Source organism: Pongo abelii, chromosome 1 (assembly GCF_028885655.2).
Source record: "Pongo abelii isolate AG06213 chromosome 1, NHGRI_mPonAbe1-v2.0_pri, whole genome shotgun sequence".
NCBI lineage: Eukaryota > Metazoa > Chordata > Mammalia > Primates > Hominidae > Pongo > Pongo abelii.
In genome coordinates, this window is record NC_071985.2 from 232,441,135 (window position 1) to 232,465,289 (window position 24,155).

The window sequence follows — 24,155 nt, forward strand, 5'->3', positions numbered from 1 at the left end:
GTTTGTCTTGTTTTGCTACTAAGAAATGCGTTAAACACCCACCTCCAAGACTTCTATGAGAAGGTGTGAAGAGTCCACCCATTTTCCCGGGACTGCTTGGCCCTCTGTGATCCAAGTCAGCCTCGGCGAAGTGCTTTATTTTCTTGTTTTTCGTCGCTCCCTGTCACCTGCATGACCTCTGAAAGGTTGCACCCTTACGGGCACAGTGGCTCATGCCTGTAATCCCAGTTCTATGGGAGGCCGAGGCGGGCGAATCACATGAGGTCAGGAGTTTGAGACCAACCTGGGCAACATGGTGAAACCTTGTCTCTTCTTTTTTTTTTTTTTTTTGAGACGGAGTGTTGCTCTGTCGCCCAGGCTAGAGTGCAGTGGCGCGATCTCGGCTCGCTGCAAGCTCCGCCTTCCGGGTTCACGCCATTCTCCTGCCTCAGCCTCCCGAGTAGATTGGACTACAGGCGCCCGCCACCACGCCCGGCTAATTTTTTGTACTTTTAGTAGAGACAATTTCACAGTGTTAGCCAGGATGGTCTCCATCTCCTGACCTCGGGATCCGCCTGCCTCGGCCTCCCAAAGTGCTGGGATTACAGGTGTGAGCCACCACGCCCAGCCGAAATCCTGTCTCTTCTAAAAGTACAAAAATTAGCCAGGCTTGGTGGCATGTGCCTGTAATTCCAGCTGCCCAAGAGGCTGAGGCATGAGAATCCCTTGAATCCAAGAGGTGTGGGCTACGGTGAGCTGAGATTGTGCCACTGCACTGCACTCTAGCCTGGGCGACAGAGTAAGACTCCCTCTCAAAAAAAAAAAAAAGAAAAGAAAAGAGGCCGGGCGTGGTGGCTCACGCCTGTAGTCCCAGCACTTTGGGAGACTGAGGTGGGCGGATCACGAGGTCAGGAGGTCGAGACCATCCTGGCTAACATGGTGAAACCCTATCTCTATTAAAAAAATTCAAAAAAGCAAAATTAGCCGGGCGTGATGGCGGGCACCTGTAGTCCCAGCTACTTCAGAGGCTGAGGCAGGAGAATGGTGTGAACCCAGGAGGCGGAGCTTGCGGTGAGCCGAGATCGCGCCATTGCACTCCAGCCTGGGCGACAGAGCGAGACTGTATCTCGAAAAAAAGAAAAGAAAAGAAAAGAAAGGTCTCACTAGACAGTTTCAGGCTGGAATCCGTTTGAATTTGTACCGTCAGGAATTTCCAGCCTGGGAACAGTCAGTGACAGGAATGAGCCATGGGTGCCTCTGCCAGGGGTGGCTCCCGCCTGGCTGCCCTTGAGTTGGCTGAGGAGCTGAGAACTTGGACTTCAGGATTCTCTGACTTCACTTGTCTGACGTGGAGCTCCCCGCGTTTGAATAAGAAGCGGCTGGGCGTGATGGCTCTACTAAAAGTACAAAAATTAGCCGGGCGTGGTGGCCGGCGCCTGTAATCCCAGTTACTCGGGAGGCTGAGGCAAGAGAATCACTTGAACCTGGGAGGTGGAGGTTGCAGTGAGCCGAGATTGTGCCACTAAACTCCAGCCTGGGCAACAGATTGAGATTCCGTCTAAAAAAAAAAAAAAAAAAAAAGAGTAAGCAGCCAGCCTCAGCCATTTACGCAGGGACAGGTGTTTATGTGGGAGGAAGATTAGATATCGCCTCCTCCTGCGGCCTTGGAGCTGTGGGGACAGGGACGCTGTGGGTGAGGATGGTTCATGGTAGTAAAGTCCTGTGGGAGTGGGAGGGGAACGGAGGCCCCAGGACCACGTGGGCTCAACAGCAGGGACGGGACAGTCACCCAGACCGAGCCGGGGCAGGGCTGTGGGAACACAGGTCGGTGTGACGTTGGCTGGGGCTCAGCATGCGTGTCCCATGGCTGGGCAGTTCCACTCCTGCACGTAGACACAGACGAGGATGCTCCTAGTAGCCCGACCCAAGTGCTTCTTGCCAGAATGGGTCCATTTGTCCAGGGGCTGCTGTGCAGTGATCGGACGGAGAACCCGCGTCCCAGCGCAGCTGCACGGAGAGGCCTTTGTAGTCGGCTTCTTGTTTAAGCTCTTTTAATTTTTTTTTAATTTTTTTTAATTTTTAGAGGCAGGGTCTTGCTCTGTTGCCCAGGCTGGAGTTCAGTGGCACAATCACAGCTCACCGCAGCCTTGACCTCTCTTGTTCAAGCCAGTCCTCCCACCCCAGCCTCCTAAGTAGTTGGGACTACAGACATGCACCACCATGCTCGGCTACATTAAACTTTTTTTTTTTTGAGATGGAGTTTCGCTCTTGTTGCCCAGGCTGGAGTACAACGGTGTGATCTCGGCTCACCGCAACCTCTGCCTCCTGGGTTCAAGCGATTCTCCTGCCTCAGCCTCCCGAGTAGCTGGGATTACAGGTGTCCACCACACTCGGCTAATTTTGTATTTTTAGTAGAGACGGGGTTTCTCCATGTTGGTCAGGCTGGTCTTGAACTCCTGACCTGGTGATCCACCTGCCTCGGCCTCCCAAAGTGCTGCGATTGCAGATGTGAGCCATGGCACCCAGCTTTTTTTTTTTTTTTTTTTTTTTTTTTGAGACGAGAGTCTCACTCTGTCGCCCAGGCTGGAGTGCAATGGCGGGATCTCGGCTCACTGCAAGCTCTGCCTCCCAGGTTCAAGCAATTCTCCTGCCTCAGCCTCCCGAGTAGCTGGGATTACAGGTGCCAGCCACCATGCCCGGCTAATTTTTTTTTTGTATTTTTAGAGAGACGGGGTTTTGTTGTGTTTGCCAGGCTGGTCACGAACTCCTGACCTGGTGATCCGCCCGCCTTGGCCTCCCAAAGTGCTGGGATTCCAGGTGTGAGCCACCGTGCCTGACCCAGAACCTTAAGTGCTTGATGTACAGAGAACAGCAGCGTCAGTGAAGTGTGATTTCTGTTTTTTTGTTTCCACTAATTGTGAGCAAACATTAGGGTGGGGACTGGGCTGCTTGTGTGGGTCCCACAGGCTTCTTGGAGCACAGTGTCAGCAGAGAAGGGGAACGGGGGTCCTCATTGCAGGGAGCAGTTTTGCCTGGAATGCTGTGAGTTTCTCAGATGGAAACTAAGTGGACAGACTGTTCTGGCAAGACGGAGATGCTTGCCTTTTGAATTCCAGGTTTGCCGCGACGTCAGGTGGGACGTGACTGGCGTCGTCTGCACACGCCCAAGCCCACGTGCTGTTCCTTGCTCCTGGAGGGTTTCTTGAGCGTCGCCTCCTTGCCATGTAAATGAATTTGGTTTTAGAAACTCGCTGGTGGTCGCAGAGCCTGTGTAGCGGGTGCTGTGACAGCGTCCCCAGCCAGGGGGGCGCTGGGGCTGTGGCAGCCTTCGAGGTGGGAGGGAGAGGTCAAGGGCCGTGAGGCCTAGTGAGGTGGGGAGTGAGATCCACGCCTGCCATGAGCTCCATGCCTGCCTTGCGGAGCCCTGTCCCGGGTGCTCTGTCCTTTTGTTCTGCCGCACCCTTCGTTCTTGGATTTTCACCTCAGGAAAGCCATGTAGCTCCTCCACCCCCAGCCAGGGCCCATCAGTCCGGGAAACAGGCACAAAGTCTCCTAGCTCCCTGGCTCAGGGCCCAGCCAGTCCTAGCTCCAGAGAGGCTGCAGCCAATGGAGGTTTAGCTCCCAGCTTGTTGTCATCCCAGGCTAAGCAGTGGGACTGTGCTGCTGAACAGGAAGAAGGGAATGGTGTCTTTGTGGAGATCTGGCACTGTCAGTGGTGTGACGAGTGGATGAGCCCTTTGTTATTCCGAGGCTGTGGGAACTGGTGGAGGGGTCGGCCTCCTCCTCACTGAGGCCTAGGGTGCCCTTGGAGGCAGCTGTCCTGGTGCATCGAGGGGTCAGGGCACACATGGGTGGCCTGGGAGCGTCCGGGTGGCACTGAACTGGCGGTGTGACGGGCAGACGGGGAGACCTGGGTGCACAGACACACAGAGCAGGCGGAGGGGAGGAGAGAGGGGAAGGCTGCAGAGGCCCTGGCATTGCCCCCACTGGGGAGAGGGCAGGAGCGCCTATTCCCGGGTGTGGGGAGGCCGAGTTTCAGGCACCTCTGAGCACTGCTGGGCAGGTGAGCTGGGGGAGAGGCCGGCCTGAGCACCCAGGCGAGGTCTTGGCGGGGGAGGGGGGTGTGCTTCCCGTTAGTGTGATCACAGAATATTTATATATACATACGGCACGCACGCAAGTGCATAAACGTAAACACAGAAAGAGGTCGTGAGTGAGGTGGGAACCCCAGTTTCCCGGAGGAGAAGCAAGATGAGGAGGGGTACTGGGTCGGGCAGCACGGCCGGCACCACACGCTCCCAGAGCGCGTTGGTGAGACAGGATAGGAGCCTCTTCAGATGCACAGCCGCCCCCGAAGCAGGAAGAGAAACCTAGGTGTGAGAAACAGTAAATCGGGCTGCCTGAGAGCTGGGATTGAGACCTGGGGGAGGTGGGGTCTCGGTGCTGTGGAGTCACAGTGGCGCCTGCGCAAAGCCCGAGCTGGGGGGAAGATTCCCACTGGACCTCGGGAGGAAACGACTGTTCTGACCTTCCCAGAGCTCATGGGAAGGGAGGGGGGTCTCGCCCAGAAGCCACAGTCGCCTGAGCGTGAAGCAGGTGTAAGTGTGGTTCTGTACCACGGAGTCTGTCTAGAAAGTAGCATGGAACTTTGGGAGGCCGAGGCGAGCGGATCACGAGGTCAGAAGATCGAGACCATCCTGGCTAACACGGTGAAACCCTGTCTCTACTAAAAAAAAAAAATACAAAAAATTAGCCGGGCGTGGTGGTGGACGCCTGTAGTCCCAGCTACTCAGGAGCCTGAGGCAGGAGAATTGCAAGAACCCGGGAGGTGGAGCTTACAGTGAGCCGAGATCGCGCCACTGCACTCCAGCCTGGACGACAGAGCAAGACTCCGTCTCAAAAAAAAGAAAAAGAAAAAGAAAGTAGCATGGAATTAGTCCTGGGGCACCCGGCAACGGCAGCCACAAAGCCCATCAAGAAGGTGCAGCTGCCAGGCAGGGCGTGAAGGACCCACAGCCCCAGGTCTGCCAGGACAACAGTCAAGTGTGCCAGGAGACCGTCTCAAGAGCAAAGATCCGCCAACACGCGCAGAGAAAAACGGAATTCAATTGCTAAAAATCTTTGGACAGCGAACGATTGCATTTTCTTTTTTTTTTTTTTTTTTCTTGAGACAGTCTCACTCTGTTGCTGAGGCTGGAGTGCAAGTGGTATCATGTCGGCTCACTGCAACCTCCGTCTCCTGGGTTCAAGCAATTCTCCTGCCTCAGTCTCCCAAGTAGCTGGGATTACAGGCGCCCGCCACCATGCCCTGCTAGTTTTTATATTTTTAGTAGAGACGGGGTTTCGTCATGTTGGCCAGGCTGGTCTCGAACTCCTGACTGCAGGTGATCCACCCGCCTCGGCCTCCCAAAGTGCTGGGATTACAGGTGTGAGCCACCGCGCCCGGCCCAATTGCATTTTCAAAGTGATTTTAAATTGGTGGTTGAAACCTTTGAGGACATGAAATGTTCAAAACGGGTGATGTGTTTCCTTTTCTTAATGTTTTAGCGTCTGCTTCTGCGCTTTGCCTGGGAGAGGCCCTGGTGGCCTCGTTCCTGGTGCCCGGAGTCCCTGCTGCGGCCCCACCCCCGGGTGGTCACGGTGACACATGCTGCCCAGCCTGGAGGTAAAATCGTTCGTGGCTGTGGCTTCAGCATGTCGTCCTCGGTGAAAACCCCGGCACTGGAAGAGCTCGTTCCTGGCTCTGAAGAGAAGCCGAAAGGCAGGTCGCCTCTCAGCTGGGGCTCTCTGTTTGGTCACCGAAGTGAGAAGATTGTTTTTGCCAAGAGCGACGGCGGCGCAGATGAGAACGTACTGACCGTCACCATCACGGAGACCACGGTCATCGAGTCAGACTTGGGTGTGTGGAGCTCGCGGGCGCTGCTCTACCTCACGCTGTGGTTCTTCTTCAGCTTCTGCACGCTCTTCCTCAACAAGTACATCCTGTCCCTGCTGGGAGGCGAGCCCAGCATGCTAGGTAGGCGACGGCTCGGGCAGGGTGGAAGCCGGCCGCCTGCCACCCCACAGGGAGCAGCCAGCAACCACCCGGGAGGGCCCGGGGAGTCCAGGTCAGGATGGGAGCCCGGGGGTGGAGCCCGCTGCAGGCACGGGAGGGGTGATTCTCCCTCTTGTCTTTGGCCCCCTCCCTCCCGCAGGCGCGGTGCAGATGCTGTCCACCACGGTTATCGGGTGTGTGAAAACCCTCGTTCCTTGCTGTTTATATCAGCACAAGGCCCGGCTTTCCTACCCACCCAACTTCCTTATGACGATGCTGTTTGTGGGTCTGATGAGGTAAAGAATCTCCTGGTTTTGGTTGAGTGTCTCTTTTTTTTTAAATGTAAAGTCTCTCTCTCGTTACTAGAGCGGGGACTCTGCTGGCTGGTGAGTTTTCAGTGCAGACTTTCTAAAAGCGCCAGGGCTGTCCAGATTTCAGGACACCAAATGAATGTGGCTTCGTGGCTCTCACTGCCACGTGTGTTCAGTCAGCTTCTTTCCGGGCTGGTGGTCTCAGGACAGGGTGCCTCCTTGTCTCTGGGGCGTTTTCAAGGGGTGGCAGAAGTCACTTCACATTGGACGCAGTGCCATGTCCTGGGGGCTCGACCTAAAGCGTCACAGAAGTGGGTCCAGGCACCATGTTGGTGATGAGGAGGTCGGTGGAGAGGGGCCGACGTGCCCACCGACCGGGCGAGCCCCTTGGAGAGCCTGCCCGGTGGGTGCAGGCAGATAGACTCGTTCTAAGGTGATGGTGCTTTTGGCTCATTTTTAGGTTTGCAACTGTGGTTTTGGGTTTGGTCAGCCTGAAAAATGTGGCAGTTTCGTTTGCTGAGACGGTGAAGAGCTCCGCCCCCATCTTCACGGTGATCATGTCTCGGATGATTCTGGGGGAGTACACAGGTGAGGCCCTCGGGCCCCGCCCCACCGCCTGCATCCCATCATCCGGGGTCTCCATCCGTGGTGCCCGTCTCTGCCGCCTCCCATGGGGCTCTGCCGCGAGGACCACTCAGAGCGGTGCCCACACTGGCAGTGCCTTCACTTCTCCCCTGAAACGTTTTCCCCACGGTCACGTGTGCGCACGTGTCTTGGAGCCTGGCGTCTGCCAGGTGTTCTCACACTGGCATGCGGAGTTCAGGGCAGGTTTGTGCCTCGTGACCCTAACTGGGTGGGGAGACAGGTGGGGACTGGGCAGATTCCTGGCAAGCAAGATTACTGCAGGTGCCAATCACTCATCCGAAGAGGACGGGCGGGGGCCGCCTTTGGCCAGCACCACACTGGCGGCCGTGGCTCCTGGTCCGTGGGCCCGCCTGTGCCAGCACCCCACAGCCTCCCCAGCACCCGCCACCACAGGCCTCTCCTGGGCCCCAGCCCCTGACCTCAGCTGCAACCCAGGCTCCTGCCTCTCCCACCTCTTAATGACTCACCGGCAATTTCCAGCGACACATCGGCCCCATGTCGCATACCCAGTGTGGCTGCATGAAAACCAGCAGAGGCGCCCACAGAGCGCGGCATCTTGCACGGAGTGGGGGGGTGCACACATGTTCGCTTATTTAAGAAACGACAAGATCTTAAGGCCGAGGGAAGTGTCTGTCTGCCTTTGGGGACGGGAGGAGGCCGAGGGTCCAGGGTGGGGTTGGGCTTGCCCCACGTGCACTTGAGACCCGCACACACGTTTAGGTGATTATAACAAAATCAAAGCCTAAAAGTCAACTCCGTTTTTGTTTTTGTTTATGTTTTTGAGACAGGGTCTTGCTCTGTCGCCCAAGCTGCAGTGCAGTGGCGAGGTCACGACTCACTGCAACCTCGGCCGCCCAGGCTTAGGCGATCCTCCCACCTCAGCCTGTTGGGTAGCTGGGACCTCAGGCATGTGCCACCATGCCCGGCTAATTTTTGTATTTTGTGTGTTTTTTTGTTTTTTCACCGTGAATATACATTAGTCATTTTTCTTAATAATTGAAACTTGGAACTCTGGGGATTCAGAATTAACAGCCTTGGCTGTGAGCTTCTTATCGATACCAGAAAACGTTTGGACCTTGCGTTCCACGTTGTTCTGCTGGGCTTTGTCCGAATGAACCCTTGTGAGCTGCTGTGTCCATTTCACGCGGATTCTCCTGCCCACAGTTTCACCTGGGAAGACCGAGTCCTCGAGGATTGCGACGTGCGCAGCTATCAGAGCGTGGATCCTGGGACACTTTTGCTTATTTTTTGTACACCTTTTTTGAGTTGGTTTAGGCAGAATTTTCCTCTAAGCAATAAGACAACATACTTACCAGTGAACTTTTTCTCCAATTCACGTACTAGCCAGACTTGGATGTTCTGGAATGATTTCAGTGGCAGAACAGGAACAAAGATTATGATAACTTCCTTTTTTTTTCTTTTTTTTTTGAGACGGAGTCTCGCTCTCACCTGGGCTGGAGTGCAGTGGCGTGATCTCGGCTCACTGCAAGCTCCATCTCCCGGGTTCTCGTCATTCTCCTGCTTCAGCCTCCTGAGTAGCTGGGACTACAGGCGCCCACCACCACGTCCGGCTGATTTTTTGTATTTTTAGTAGAGACTGGGTTTCACCATGTTAGCCAGGATGGTCTCGATCTCCTCACCTCGTTGATCCGTCCGCCTCAGCCTACCAAAGTGCTGGGATTACAGGTGTTAGTCACCACAGCCAGCCCTCTTTTTTTTGAGATGGAGTCTCGCTCTGTTGCCCAGGCTGGAGTGCAGTGGCGTGATCTTGGCTCACTGCAGCCTCTGCCTTCCGGGTTCAAGCGATTCTCCTGCTTCAGCCTCTGGAGTAGCTGGGATTACAAGCACGTGCCACCACACCCAGCTAATTTTTGTATTTTTGGTAGAGACGGGGTTTCACCGTGTTGGCCACGCAGGTCTCGAGCTCCTGACCTCGTGATCTGCCTGCCTCAGCCTCCCACAGTGCTGGGATTCCAGGCGTGAGCTGCTGCACTTGCCCGTGATAACTTTCTGACCACCACCAACTTCAGTTTCCCTGGCTGCTGTAATAATCAGCTCCCTGAGCTGAGCCTTGAGGTCCGAGTTCATCTCCAGCTCCAGAAGAACCTGAGAAGCTGAGAACAGCAGGGCCAACCCTCAGTGCGTGTATGAGCACCCCCGGCCTCATTTTCGTGTTTTTTATAGAGATGGGGTCTCGCTATGTTGCCCATGCTGGTCCTGAACTTACTTCAAGGGATCCTCCTGCCTCGGCCTCCTAAAGTGGTGGGATTACAGCCGTCAGCCGCCGTGTCCGGCTTTAAAAAGAATCCTAAAAATCGTAAACAAAATGACACAGAGGAACCTTCTTGCGCATCGAGCCATGCAAGGAAGGAGCCGTTTATTTCCAGCAAGTTTAAAACGTCGATGTGACCTGCAGCCATGGCAGATGAGATGTTAGAAAACCAACTCTCTTGCTGACAACAATGAGAAAATCTTGATACCATTTAGCAAAAAGAAGTCTGTGGGGGAGGCATTGGAGAGTGACGGAGCTGCCAGGGCCTGAGGCACCCAGCTTCCGGAGCCTCTGGCAGCCCAGAGAAGTGGCCCTGTCTTAAGGCACCACCCTCCCCGGTGCATTTGCTGATGGTTTCTGAGCAGAGCAGTCTCCTGGGGCTGGAGGGGCACGAGATGGAATGGGTGCCCCACCATGGGGACCCCCAGACTCCAGACCTCCAGCGGAGATAGGAATCTGGTGCTGGATAAAGGCGTCTATGACACCCCAGCTGCATCTCAGCAGCAGCAGCAAGTCCTCCTTGAAGGGTGAAACGGCATTCACAGTCTCCAGTTTTCTGTACAATTTTCATAAATGTTGTCCGTGATTCAACCAGTTTCCAGCAGAGGACGAGACCAAGTGATGGCAAACAAGAGGATGCCCCTCTGGCTGGAGCCTCCCCACATGGACTCAGGTCCCTCTGCTACGCCAGGGTCTCGGCTGGGCCGCATCTGTGGGTTTCCCACGTTAACTTGTCTCAGGTTTCTTTTTCTTTTGAGACAAGGTCTCTCTCTGTCATCCAGGCTGGAGTGCAATGGCGTGATCCCAGCTCACTGCAGCCTCGGCCTCCCCCGTGCAGGTGATCCTCCCACCTCAGCCTCCCCAGTAGCTGGGACCACAGGCGTGTGCCACCACACCCAGCTCATTTTTGTATTGTTTGTAGAGGTGGGTTCTCACCATTGCTCAGCCCTGTTCTTGAACCCCTGGGCTCAAGTGATCCTCCTGCCTCAGCCTCCCAAAGTGCTGGGATTACAGGTGGGAGCCGTGTTCCGTAGATTTTTTAAAAATCCTTCACGTAAAAGTGTTTCGTTACATTTCAGAAGGAAACAGAAAAGCATAAACTCAATGTGGGCATCCCCCTCCCGGCCCACAGGGCCTCTTTCTCTGCAGTTCCCTGGGCACCATCTCCTTCACACTCACCGTTTCACAGGAGCGTTCACAGAATCAGGAAGGTTTCTGTGGCTCGCCCGCCCATGGCTGGGGCTCAGCCTCTGGGGGACGCATCTCATGCAGAGTGAAAGGCGCCACCTTTGCCGTGGGGACGGGACTTGTTCGCAGACATGGACTTTGATTTGCTTTATCTCACAATGTGAAGAAACTGACAAGTATTGTTTTTGAATTGAAGGAAGCGTCCGTTCCTTTCATAAGAGGGGATAGAAACAGCCTGGCCCTCAGGAGGGAGCTTCCGCCCGGCAGGTCAGCCACTCACAGGGGCTGTCCTCTTGCCAGGGCTGCTGGTCAACCTCTCCCTCATCCCAGTCATGGGCGGGCTGGCGCTGTGCACGGCCACCGAGATCAGCTTCAACGTCCTGGGGTTCTCGGCCGCACTGTCCACCAACATCATGGACTGGTGAGTCACAGAGAAGGTGGGCGTGAGGGGGACGAGACCCGGTGCTCGCTCGCCTGCAGCTGGGCGTGCGGATTCTCAGGTGAGCTGAGAATTCCTCCCGTGAGCCAAAGCAGGTGCGTCCAATGCTGCCCTTTCCTAAAGAGCAAAACAACAGGTATCCCCGTAAGGTAAGTTTCTCAAAAACAAGCCGAAATTTCAGGATGGACAGTCTTGATACTTAAAATGCTAACCATGGAGACACGGTTAGCTGATACATGCTGAAAAGCGCGGCATACGCTCAGCAGTGTGTCTCGCTCGGTGTGTCTTCATGCAGCTGCCAGAGCAGGGACAGTCCCCCAGCGGCAGGTTCTGCCTGTTTGGGAGCTGCACGGCCTCCAGGTCAGGCAGATCCTCTGCTTCCTTGGTGGCCATCTGTGTCCTGGTGTCACGATGGCAGAAAGGATGAGAGGCTGACTCCCACACCGAGGGCAGCGCGTGGCAGGGTCCCAGAGGAGAGGGCCCTGTTATTCATGTCTTTGTCACTTGGTAGAGAAGAGCGGTGGATGCTGCACTTCGAGGGCTGTTCAGATTCACCCAGAATTGGGCGTCCGCATCCCTGCCGTGCTGTTAATGGCCACACTCCAGCCCTGGCAAAACCTGCCCTTTGAGAATGACCGGCTTCTAGGCTTTTCCTGCTTTTGAGGAAAGAAAGGAAAAGACACCACCACTGGTGTCTGAGAGTTTATCATTATTACTAATAAGCAAAACAGGTTTGTGGTGAGATTTTGAAGAATATAGAAGTAAAATAAAAATATGTTGGGCGCAGTGGCTCACACCTGTAATCCCAGCACTTTGGGAGGCCGAGGCGGGTGGATCACAAGGTCAGGAGATCAAGACCATCCTGGCTAACATGGCAAAACCCCATCTCTACTAAAAATACAAAAAATTAGTCCGGCGTGGTGGCAGACGCCTGTAGTCCCAGCTACTTGGGAGGCTGAGGCAAGAGAATGGCATGAACCTGGGAGGCGGATCTTGCAGTGAGCCGAGATTGCACCACCACACTCCAGCCTGAGTGACAGAGAGAGACTCTGTCTCAAAAAAAAAAAAAAATCTGTTGGGCACGGTGGCTCACACCTGTAATCCCAGCACTTTGGGAGGCTGAGGCAGGTGGATCACTTGAGGTCAGGAGTTGGAGACCAGCCTGGCCAACATGGTGAAACCCCATCTCTACTAAAAATACAAAATAACCAGGCGTGGTGGCGGGCACCACTGAGGTCTGGTCATTGTCGCCATCGCTCCGTGTGAGCGCAGACACCTTCTCCCCCTGATATTCCGTGCCGAGGACTAGTATTGATGCATAACCTCTTTTCTTTATTCTAGTTTGCAAAATGTTTTTTCAAAAAAGCTTCTCAGCGGGGACAAATACAGGTTCTCGTAAGTATTATTCGTCAGTGAAATCTCCAAGTCATAAGACGAAGAGGACTTTCTGCCCACTGTAAGAGTCAGAACACCCCACAGACCTGACTCCCTTCTTGTCTGGCTTGGGTGGCCTTTACAAGTACCCTGTCTAAGTTCGGGAGGGACCCGCCTGTTTCTCAGCTGCTCCCTTGAGCCCCTCAGCCAGCCTGGTGTGCGTTTGCATTTTCATTTCTGGGAAGCTGCAGCAGCCCTAGTCCTGCCTAGAGAGAATGAACGCCTTCTGGGCTGGGGTGCCTGGGTGTTCTTGCTGTGAGGGAGCTGCGTGTGAACTCGTCCTCTCCCGACACGAGGGGGGCCCAGCGTGTTCTGTCACCCACAGGGCCCCGGAACTGCAGTTCTACACAAGTGCTGCCGCGGTGGCCATGCTCGTCCCGGCCCGGGTCTTCTTCACGGTGGGTTTCAGACACAGGCGTCCCGTCCTTACTTGCCCGGCTGCCTTCTCCGGTGATTCAGGAGCAGAATGACTTACGTTTCCAGGCCGTGTGCTGGCTGGTCGGGCCCAGCTCCGCTGCGGGTCCTACTTAGCTGAGTTGCCCTGGGAGCCACTCGGGGTTTGCAGCTCAGATTTTTGTGTGAAGACTTTTATTTTGTTTATTGTTCATTTATTTTGTTTTGATTCTTCATCATTCAACTTGAGAGGACTTTTAGGTTAGCTTAATTTCTTTTTTTTATTAGAAAAACTTTTTTTTTTTTTGATAAGGAGTCTCGCTCTGTATCCCAGGCTGGAGTGCAATGGCGTGATCTCTGCTCACTGCAAAGTCTGCCTGCCAGGCTCAAGTTATTCTCCTGCCTCAGCTTCCCAAGTAGCTGGGGTTACAGGTGCATGCCACCACACCCAGATAATTTTTTTTTTTTTTTTTTGAGATGAAGTCTCTCTCTTGTTGCCCAGGCTGAAGTACAGTGGCGTGATCTGGGCTCACTGCAATCTCCGCCTCCGGGTAGTAGAGATGGGGTTTCACCATGTTGGCCAGGCTGGTTTCAAACTCCTGACCTTAAGCGATCCGTCCGCCTCGGCCTCCCAAAGTGCTGGGATTACAGGCATGAGCCACCGTGCCCAGCCAATTTTTTGCATTTTTAGTAGAGACGGGGTTTCACCATGTTGCCCAGGCTGGTCTTGAACCCCTGACCTTGTGATCCACCCGCCTCGGCCTCCCAAAGTGCTGGGGTTACAGGCATAAGCCACTGCACCTGGCCGCCATTTTAACTATTTTTAAGTGTAAAGCTGCGTGGCCATCACCATCACCCATCTCCAGAACCCTGTTCATTTTGCAAAACGGAACCTCTGCACTCTCATACTCCCCATTCTTATCCTCCAGCCCTGGCACCCCCATTCCACTTTCTGTCTCTGAATTTGACGACTCTGAGGACCTCATACAAGTGGAATCACATCACATCTGTCCTTCTGTGTCTGCTTATTTCACACAGCGCAGTGTTTTTGGTGTTCTGAGGTTTACACGTGTTGTTGCATGTGTCAGAGTTTCTTTCCTTTGTATTTTTTGAGACTGGTTGTGCTGTGTCACCGAGGCTGCAGACCACTGCAGCATCATAACTCCCTGCAGCCACAGCCTTCCAGGCTCCAGTGATTCCCCTGCCTCAGCCTCCCAAATAGCTGGGACGACAGGCATGTGCCACACCTGGCTTAATTATTTATTTATTTATTTATTTATTTATTTATATTTTTTGAAACAGAGTCTTGCTCTGTCACCCAGGCTGGAGCGCAGTGGGGCGATCTTGGCTCACTACAGCCTCCACCTCCCGGGTTCAAGTGATTCTCCTGCCTCAGCCTCCCGAGTAGTTGGGATTACAGGTGTGTGCCACCACTCTGGCTAATTTTTGTATTTTTAGTAGAGACGGGGTTTCAATGTGTTGCCCATGTTGCAGTGCCGCGATCTGGGCTCACTGCAGGCTGGTCTTGAACTCCTGACCTCAAGTGATCTGCCCACCTCAGCCTCCCAAAGTGCTGGGATTACAGCTGTGCGCCACCAAATGCAGCCAATTTTTTTTTTTTTTTTTTTGAGACAGAGTCTCACTCTGTCACCCAGGCTGGAGTGCAATGGCGCGATCTCGGCTCACTGCAAGCTCCGCCTCCTGGGTTGACGCCATTCTCCTGCCTCAGCCTCCTGAGTAGCTGGGACTACAGGCACCCGCCACCACGCCCGGCTAATTTTTTGTAGTTTTAGTAGAGACAGGGTTTCACCATGTTGGTCAGGCTGGTCTCGAACTCCTAACCCCAGGTGATCCACCCACCTTGGCCTCCCAAAGTGCTGGGATTACAGGCTGAGCCACTGCACCCGGCCTAGTTGTAGTATTATTATAGTTTATTCTCAACATTCATAATTGAATGAAATGCTGAGTTTCAAGTAAAGGTTAGTAAAGATAAAGATGCAGTTTTTTCCCAGTTGAGTTCACGGACCTTCTAAATGCAATTTGTAGACTTCCCTAGAGTCCCCCACACAGAGGGTTCTCTGTGTGAGATGCAGTTTCAAGTTCTTATTGTGGTTTTCTGGATTTTAATCCATTAGCTGTCAAGGCTGACTGACTTGGCCATTCTCCCTGCGAGGAAGTTGTGGTTGCCGGCCAGGCCATCAGTTCTTGTGGGTGTATACCCAGCAGTGGAAGTGCTGGATTATATAATAATTCTATGTTTAATTATTATTTTTTTTTTTTGGAGATGAAATCTCACTCTGTTGCCCAAGCTGGGGTGCAGTGGTGCGATCTCAGCTCACTGCAGCCTCCGCCTCCTGGGTTTAAGTGATTGTCCTGCCTCAGCCTCCGAAGTAGCTGGGATTACAGGCGCCCACCACCACGCCTGGCTAGTTTTTATGTTTTTAGGAGAGACGAGGTTTCACCATGTTGGCCAGGCTGGCCACGCGTGGCCCCTCATTGGGTTTTCTGTTGCATTTTCCTGATGATGGTGATGTTCAGCCTCTTTCATGTGCTAGTTGTCCATTTGCATCTTCATGGTGAAAATTAGTGCAAAAAATAAAAACAGAAAAAAACAGAAAATGGATGAGTGCACAGTTCAGCTGTCCCCTCGAGGCATTTTCAGGGCTGTCCTCAGTGGCAGCAGCTTCACCCAGTTTCTGAGCAGGAGTGGCACTGGGCGTTTTTGGTGGATGATTAGTAAATGGAAAATGGAAATCAATAGAGTATCCTTTTGATTGCCACATAGGACGTCCCAGTGATCGGGAGGAGCGGGAAGAGCTTCAGCTACAACCAGGACGTGGTGCTGCTGCTTCTGACAGACGGAGTCCTGTTCCACCTTCAGAGTGTCACGGCCTACGCCCTCATGGGGAAAATCTCCCCAGTGACTTTCAGGTGAGCAGAGGGACTTCCCAAGAGTTGAGTGTGTCCAGGTTGTTTACAAAGGAGACTAGAAATCTAGGTATTTTTATAAGGGACACATGTGATTCTCTTCCACGGAGATGACTGTGGCTATGCACTGTAATTACTAGGCTATTTTATACCCATGCTGTTTGAACTGCAAATGATAGGCCGGGCCCAGTGGCTCATGCCTGTGATCCCAGCACTTGGGAGGACAAGGCAAGTGGATCACTTGAGGTCAGGAGTTCAAGACCAGCCTGGCCAACATGGTGAAACCCCATCTCTACTAAAAATACAAAAATTAGCCAGGTGTGATGCTGGGCACCTGTAATCCCAGCTACGCGGGAGGCTGAGGCAGGAGAATCACTTGAACCCGGGAGCCGGAGGTTACAGTGAGATCTCGCCACTGCACTCCAGCCTGGGGGATGGGAGCGAGGCTCCTTCTCAAAAAAAAAAAAAAAAAAAAGATAAACCGTAAAATAAACCGTAAACTGTGTGAAATAGGTATTTAGGGAAATCTCCACTAGAAGTCTTTGCGTTTGAAGGTTTTTGATATTGAGTGCTTTTCTGTCTAGAATAGCAGGGTGCTTCGACTAGTCTTGTCTGCAGGAATGGAATGGTTTCTTCTGGGCTGTTCAGTGCAGGAGCCACTGGCTACATACGGCTCCTGAGCACTTGAAATGTGGAGAATATAACAAGAACCAGATTCGGAATTCAAGCTGATTGTCGTCAGTTTGAACTTGAACAGACACCTGTGGCCACTGGTTCCTGTGCCGTGCAGCGCAGCTCTAGAAACGGGGGAGGATCCTTCAGCTTCTTTCCACTTCTGTAACTGGACAGATTGAATGAAGTTGCAATTTATTTATTTTATTTTATTTTTTGAGATGGAGTCTTGCTCTGTCTCCCAGGCTGGAGTGCAGTAGCGCCATCTCGGCTCACTGCAAGCTCCACCTCCCGGGTTCATGCCATTCTCTTGCCTCAGCCTCCGGAGTAGCTGGGACTACAGGCGCCCGCCACCACGCCCGGCTAATTTTTTTTGTATTTTTTAGTAGAGATGGGGTTTCACCGTGTTAGCCAGATCTCCTGACCTTGTGATCTGCCCGCCTTGGCCTCCCAAAGTGCTGGGATTACAGGTGTGAGCCACCGCACCCGGCCTATTTATTTTATTTTTCCGGAAACGGAGTCTTGCTTTGTCGCCCAGAGCTGGATTTCCGTGGTGTGATCTCGGCTCACTGCAACCTCTGCCTCCCGGGTGATTCTCCTACCTCAGCCTCCCAAGTAACTGGGACTACAGGCATGCACCTCCACGCCCAGCTAATTTTGTATTTTTAGTAGAGACGGGTTTCACCATGTTGGCCAGGCTGGTCTCAAACTCCTGACCTCAGGCGATCCGCCCGCCTCGGCCTCCCAAAGTGCTGGGATTACAGGCTGAGCCCCCGCACCCGGCCTCCCACAGTACTGGAGTTACAGACATGAGCCCCCGTGCCCAGCCTCCCACAGTGCTGGGGTTACAAGCATGAGCCCCCACGCCTGGCCTCCAACAGTGCTGGGGTTACAGACATGAGCCCCCACGCCCGGCCTCCCACAGTGCTGGGGTTACAGACATGAGCCCCCACGCCCGGCCTCCCACAGTGCTGGGGTTACAAGCATGAGCCCCCATGCCCGGCCTCCCACAGTGCTGGGGTTACAGACATGAGCCCCCACTCCTGGCCTCCCACAGTGCTGGGGTTACAAGCGTGAGCCCCTGTGCCCAGCCTCCCACAGTGCTGGGGTTACAAGCCTGAGCCCCCGTGCCCAGCCTCCCACAGTGCTGGGATTCCAGGCTGAGCCCCTGTGCCCGGCCTCCACAGTGCTGGGATTCCAGGCTAAGCCGCTGCACCCGGTGATGTTCTTGTTCTTTAGAGAGCAGGCTGAAGTACTCAGGGGTGAAATGTCATGATACCTGTAATTTACTTAAAAATATTTCATCTAGGTGTGGTGACTCACGCCTATGATCCCAGCCCTGTGGGAGGCCCAGGTGGGAAGGTCACTTGAGCCCAGGATTTGAAGACCAGCCTGGGCTACATAGTGAGACCCACCTCGATTGGATGAAGCTGATGAGGCAGATGTCATGAATTCCTGCGTCTAGATCACAGGACATGGCTGTTCCTTAAGTTTCTCCTCTTCTGCCTTTTTTAATAATGAAAAGTACTCCTCAAAAAAGACGGGATGAGGGAGCAGGCAAGCCCCACTGAAAGCTCCGAAACCCCTGGGCTGAGCTCACCACCACCCAGGTCCCGTTGAGCACCCCCACCCCATCCTGGCCTCCAGACCCGGGGTCAGCCGAGCTGCTGGCCGCAGACCTGATGTCACCGTGACCCTGAGTCCCCCAACCCCACCCCAGCCTCCAGACCCAGGCTCAGCCAAGCTGCTGGCCACGGGCCGAGGGGACCATAACCCTGAGTGCCCTTGCTGCCTCCCATTGTCTCTGCAGCGTCGCCAGCACTGTGAAGCATGCCTTGTCCATCTGGCTCAGCGTAATCGTTTTCGGCAACAAGATCACCAGCTTGTCGGCCGTCGGCACAGCCCTGGTGACAGTTGGGGTCCTGCTCTACAACAAAGCCAGGCAACACCAGCAGGAGGCGCTGCAGAGCCTGGCTGCAGCCAGTGGCCGGGCCCCAGAGGACACGGTGGAGCCGCTGCTTCCACAGGACCCCAGGCAGCATCCCTGAAAGCAGGAAGCTGCCAGCCGCTGCTGTCCTTGTGACACTACATCCCCCGGAAATGGGCAGGGACACCCTCCTCCATGGCCCTGCTGGCGTGCAGGATATGGGGAGCTAAGTTGGCCATTGCCTGCGGCTTTCTCGGTTTGTCGGTGAAGACCAGCAGAAACTCAAACTGGGGATTCCAGGTATCAGCTTCCTGGAGTAGAGACCAGACCAGTAGCTGACTGTCAGCTGAGCCCATCCCCGTGTAATGTGAAAACAGCCTCTGAGGCTCCCATGCTGGGGGTGCCCACTTCCTCTCTGGGCGGCATCCCAGGGTCCACTGGGAGTCAGAGCTCGGTCCAGTGCCAACGAGAGCTGCTCCCTGCTACAGCCAAGAGAACCCTCAGCTTCCCACACCAGCCATCGAAGGACCTGAGGCCCTGGACTGGCTGCAGACTGGCCCTGGGCATGAGGCCACAGAGCAGGGCCGAAGGGAGGGGACAGGGCCCTGGAAGGAAGGGTCTCCTGCTGCCACAGTGGGCACTCAGAACTTCTCCCCACCTGACCCAGGGCTGTGGGCATCCTCAGACTATCCCAGAGGCATCGCAAGCCTCAAGCTGCAGCATTGCATGGCACTCAAGAGCTATGACCACGGAGACCGTTCAGTCGCTTCTGTTCAGAGGAAGGCCCCCTACCTCTTCCACACCCTGCCCTCCTATCCCTTCCACTCCCTGGGCTGCGTGAGCCCCCCACCTGGGGGTGCCCTGCCCATCACTTTCCACATCTTGGGCTGCGTGAGCTCCCCACTCCGGGGTGCCCTACCTGTTACCTTCCACACCCTGGCCTGTGTGAGCCCCTGCCCACCTCCCCCGGGGGGTACCCTGCCCCCCTACCCTTTCCCCACCCTGGGCTGCATGAGCTCCCCCCAACCCCAGGGCACCCTGCCCTCCTACCTGTGGTGATTTCCAGTCCTGAGGTTGACGACAAACCTCTCGTGTATAACTTGGGAGGAGATGTGTACATTCCTTTTCTTTTTTGGACTCTGAGTATCAGGCAGGCTGTTCTGAGGTCCCCATGGGGTGAGCCTGTCTGTCCTCCCTCAGAGCCCACTGTTCCTAATCTCATCATCCAGCACCTGTCGGTTCCCCACGTGAGCCTTGGGCAAGACGCTGCAGTGTTGATGGTTTGGGTTACGTGGCGTTTAGCTGGGCGCCATCCTTGCTGAAAAAGGAAACGTCCACACTGAATGTTTCTGGGGCGCGTGGTGTGTGTCAGGCGCCCACCCCGTCCCACTGTCCCCAAGGGACTGTAGTACTGCACGCTGGGGCCACCAGCCAGCTCAACTCATCCTCCTGTGTCACGCACCCCCGAGGGCGCAGGAGGCCTGAAGAGGCTACTGGAGCCGTGTGTTAGGCAGAGGCTTCTGACCGTGTCTGAGCTCTTTACCCCCAATCTCGCAGCTGGCGGATTCCCATGCCCGGTGCAGCCTATTGTCAGCCAGCCTTTGAGATCCAGAGCTCCAGGGCTTGTCAGAGGCAGCGTGGGGCTCCAGAGGTCCCGAGTCTCATTTCCCTACCTGCTCTTTAGGCCTTTGGCACCCATGGTCACTTCACTGGTTTTCCATTTGGCTTCTCACCTGGGAAATACAAAAATAGCCCCTCCTGAAGATAGAATCGTTCCGAAACAGAGCAATAATTCTGACTCATTAACTTCTACCTACTTGAAAAAGTCTGCCATGATCATGGACCGAAATGAGGCTTTTTAACCCACAAGTAATCTTTTTATTTTTTTGAGACAGTCTTGCTTTGTCTGTCACCCAGGCCGGAGTACAGTGGCATGATCTTGGCTCACTGCAGCCTCGACTTCCTGGGCGCAAGTGATCCTCCCACCTCAGCCTCCCACGTGGCTGGAAACACAGGCACGTGCCACCATGCCTGGCTATTTTTTTGGTGAGCTGGGCTCTCACTTTGTTGCCCAGGCTGGTCTTGAACGCCTCAGCTCAAGCAGTCCTTCCCACTCAGCCTCCCATAGTGTTGGGAATATAGGCGTGCACTACTACACCTGCTTCAGCTGCTTGTATAAAACAGCTGACCTGTGTGTGGAGGACAGGCCATGTGTGTGCTCACTGCTCTGCAAAGATGTTTTGTCACGTGACTTTCCCCGCGTTTCCATTTCTCTTTTTCTGCTTTCCTCAAAAACTAATAGGAGACTGGGTGCGGTGGCTCACGCCTCTAATTCCAGCATTTTGGGAGGCTGCAGCTGGCGGATCACAAGGTCAGGAGTTTGAGACCAGCCTGGCCAACATGATGAAACCTTGTATTTTGTAAAAATACAAAAATTAGCTGGGTGTGATGGTGGGTGCCTGTAATCCCAGCTACTCAGGAGGCTGAGGCAGGAGAATTGGTTGAACCCCGGAGGTGGAGGTTGCAGTGAGCCAAGATTGTGCCATTGCACTCCAGCCTGGCAACAGGGCAAGCTGCCATCTCAAAAACAAACACTATTAGAAAATGCCCTGGAGGTGGCGGGGGGTTGTTGATTTGTGAGGACCAGCTTGAAAACAACCCCCAGGGTGGCCTTGTCTACCTCCCCATCGAGAATGTGGCTGCCAGGCTTCCCACTGGCCTCTTTGAAGATTCTGGTCTGGTATAAGGAGAAGTGCAGGCACCTGGTTCTGAGCACCTTGGAATTTCTAGCCGCACATCCTCTGGTGTACTCCCCTCCACCCTCACAAGGCGCTTCCATCCTGCTTCGATTTTCTGTTTGTGGACCAGAAACAAATGTTTTTCCAAAGGATTAGCAAATAGGGTGATTTCCTGTGTAACGCTGCTCTGGGGCCTCTTCCTCATGCTGGCAGAAGGAGCCTGGAGCCCATGAGGCGGCCAGCACTGTGACCTTGCTCAGTCATGCTGTCCCCTCCATCTCCCTCAGTCTCCTCTCCATGCCCAAGTCAGTTTCCAGCCACTGGTCTTCATGGCATTCCCGGCACAGCCGGGCACCAAGAGGCAAAACCCAAGGCCTGGCTTGGCCATGTTAACGACTGTACAGACATATTTTTTTAAATAACTTTGTGTAATACTTTTCTCGAATAGTAAGTTCTTGTTGAACTGTCATAGATGTGCTTCCAGAAACGCACCAGGTGTGGTTACTTCCACTGGGTGTGTCCATGGTCGTGGTCTGTGCCTTTGTAAACAAACAGAACACTTGAACCACCTCCCGAATTGGGTCATCTGCTTCCTTACATTGATACTTAAGAGATTTGCAGCTCTCTAACTTTCAAGGAAACTTCCCCTACTGAATGGCATAAAAAGGTTAAAAAAGAAAATCTGAGAGTCCCAATTCCCTGTATAACAGCATTAAAATAATCCGCCTGCCTGGAGAGATGAGAACACTGTTGCACAACCCAAAATGTGTCTTTGAGAAAAATTACCATGGTGAGTCACAGTCATTTTAAAGAGCTGAACAGAGACTATCATCAGCAAATAGAGCTCCGCTTTGTAGCTGCCTTTAAAATCCTTGTCCCAAATCCAGTGAGCTCAGCTTGCTGCCACCGCGCTCCTGGGTGATCACTCAGACGGGTCAGTGGGAATAACAGGCGAACAAGACAGCTTTTTACATGTGTCCAAAGGATGTCCTTTCTAAGGCCTGGAAGTATTTCCCTGTTGGAAGAAGTAAACAAGAATGACATTCCAGATGGAAACAGAATTCTCTCTCTTGCCTTTGACCAACATGGTCCTAAGGGGTTTATTCTTTCCAGTGTATGTACGTGCCCTGCTGGGGCCTTACTTTATAGAATGAGAGCATCCCAGCTTCCCTAATGAATCTGGCTAGTTCTCTGGCTGAGGATACAGGAGTGGGACATCCACTCTCAAATCCCTCAGAGCACACAAACCTTCAGCTTTGCTGTCTCTTAAGTATTTCCTCCAGTTTCCCTGCGGGCCCCTATGTTTGAGTTTGATGGCTGCTGGATCCTCGCTCAACGAAAACACGATTGGAAACTTCCACCTGGCAGTCCTTTTTTGTTTTCCATTTCATTTCACTTTCATCTGAAAGTGGCATTCAGCTGACTTGCTCATTTAGACTGTTCACAGAGTCTGAACCTGCCAACGTGGTGTTGGAGGCTCCACCTTGAAAAGGGCCAGTCAGGGCAACTTCCCCCATACGGGAAAACTTGAAAATCACATCAACAGTCTACGTCACAGCCAAATTATATTTCCTTTATACCAAACAAAACTATGGAGAACTAAAAGTACATCATACAAAATGTTCATAGTGTTTTGTATGTGACCTATTACAGTATTTATATAACTAGATTAGTGCTTTCTAGCAAACGGTTCTGTTAATTAGCGAGTCACTTAATTCTGCCATGGTGACAAGTTGATACTGTGTAACTCATCCTGTGGGTGCCTCCTGGTTATTTTTGTCTAAACTAAGCAGGCGTGGTAGTAGCTGTCTGTGTTGCTCAGCAAAGTAAAATAAATGTTAAATATGGACTGCTTTGTTTTCTTCCTTGTGTAACTCTGGTGTTCATGCTACTGAAATGATCAAGGTTGGCATCTTACTGCCTACACCAGTTTCTAGCAACCTAAAATGAGCAAGAGAAACCAATTCTCAAAAACAAGAGGCTGTTTGCAAACAGCAAAGGATTGCAATCCAGGGTCCGTCCACAGGCTCATCTGAGGGGCTGGGGCAAGGGCAAGCTTCTGCAGGCGGAAAGAAGTCCACGTAAGCTGTTCTGACACAAAGATCAGCGGCTACAGGAGCTTGTTGCGGTGGTGGCCTTTGTTCACCGGTGGGGCTGGCTGTTGCTAGCAGAGAGGGTCTTCACAGAGGTGGCTTAACCCAAAGTTCTGGCTGGGAAAGGCCTTTGTGGCAGCTCCTATTAGAAGTGCAAGTGCGAGGCGGCCCCCTCCTTGTGGCCTCCGGGGTCGATTTTGTTAGCGTTTGACATGAGTGGCTGTATTTGGGTACTCACAGATTGCACAAAGGAAGGGTAAAATGGAGATTTTTGGCCGGGCACGGTGGCTCATGCCGATAATTCCAGCACTTTGGGAGGCCGGTGGGCAGACCACTTTAGGTCAGGAGTTCAAGACCAGCCTGGCCAACATGGCAAAACCCTGTCGCTACTAAAAATACAAAAGTTAGCCAGGTGTGGTGGCGCACGCCTGTAATCCCAGTTACTTGGGAGGCTGAGGCAGGAGAATCACTTGCACCCAGGAGGCGGACGCTGCAGTTACCCAAAATTGTGCCACTGCACTCCAGCCTGGGTGACACAGCGAGAATTTTTCTCAAAAAAAAAAAAAAAAAAAAAAAAAAAAGGCGCGGCGGCTTACGCCTGTAATTCCAGCATTTTGGGAGGCCAAAGGAGGCAGATCACGAGGTCACGTGATCAAGACCATCCTGGCTAACACAGTGAAACCCAGTCTCAACTAAAAACACAAAAAATTAGCCAGGCGTAGTGGTGGGCGCCTGTAGTCCCAGCTACTCCAGAGGCTGAGGCTCGCAGGATAATGGCATGAACCCAGGAGGTGGGGCTTGCAGTGAGCCAAGATTGCGCCACTGCACTCCATCCTGGGCGACAGAGCGAGACTCCGTCTCAAAAAAATAAAAATAAAAAAAATAGGGAGATTTCCCCAGTTACCAAGAACTCAGGAAGCAACATTAAGAGCTTGGGGGAGGCCAGGCGCGGTGGCTCACGCCTGTAATCCCAGCACTGTGGGAGGCAGAGGCGGGCGGATCACTTGAGGTCAGGAGTTCGAGACCAGGCTGGCCAATATGGCGAAACCTCGTCTCTACCAAAAATATAAAAATTAGCCAGGCATGGTGGCGGGGGCCTGTG

At 53.5% G+C, this 24,155-nt stretch overlaps 1 protein-coding gene and 1 pseudogene across 13 annotated transcripts in view; both read left to right on the top strand.

The window, feature by feature from the left end:
- LOC103889342 (solute carrier family 35 member E2B) overlaps nucleotides 1-24,155 on the top strand; it is a 41,416-nt gene that overhangs the window by 15,061 nt on the left and 2,200 nt on the right. For 4 of the 13 annotated variants that reach the window (XM_054557774.2, XM_054557772.2, XM_054557764.2 and 1 more), the window contains 9 exons: nucleotides 5,527-5,995; nucleotides 6,174-6,309; nucleotides 6,785-6,912; nucleotides 10,730-10,850; nucleotides 12,210-12,263; nucleotides 12,628-12,700; nucleotides 13,998-14,115; nucleotides 15,481-15,626; nucleotides 18,106-22,809. In XM_054557774.2, coding sequence (XP_054413749.1) covers nucleotides 5,674-5,995; nucleotides 6,174-6,309; nucleotides 6,785-6,912; nucleotides 10,730-10,850; nucleotides 12,210-12,263; nucleotides 12,628-12,700; nucleotides 13,998-14,115; nucleotides 15,481-15,626; nucleotides 18,106-18,378 — 1,371 coding nt within the window. In that variant the 5' untranslated portion in view covers nucleotides 5,527-5,673 and the 3' untranslated portion in view covers nucleotides 18,379-22,809. Of the gene's footprint in view, nucleotides 1-2,700; nucleotides 4,354-5,526; nucleotides 6,087-6,173; nucleotides 6,310-6,784; nucleotides 6,913-10,729; nucleotides 10,851-12,209; nucleotides 12,264-12,627; nucleotides 12,701-13,997; nucleotides 14,116-15,480; nucleotides 15,627-17,604; nucleotides 22,810-24,155 lie in introns of those variants that run through there. The other 9 variants (XM_063716149.1, XM_063716151.1, XM_024255300.3 and 6 more) reach the window with 7 other exon arrangements.
- Nucleotides 20,156-22,809, top strand: LOC100448254 (uncharacterized; annotated as a pseudogene).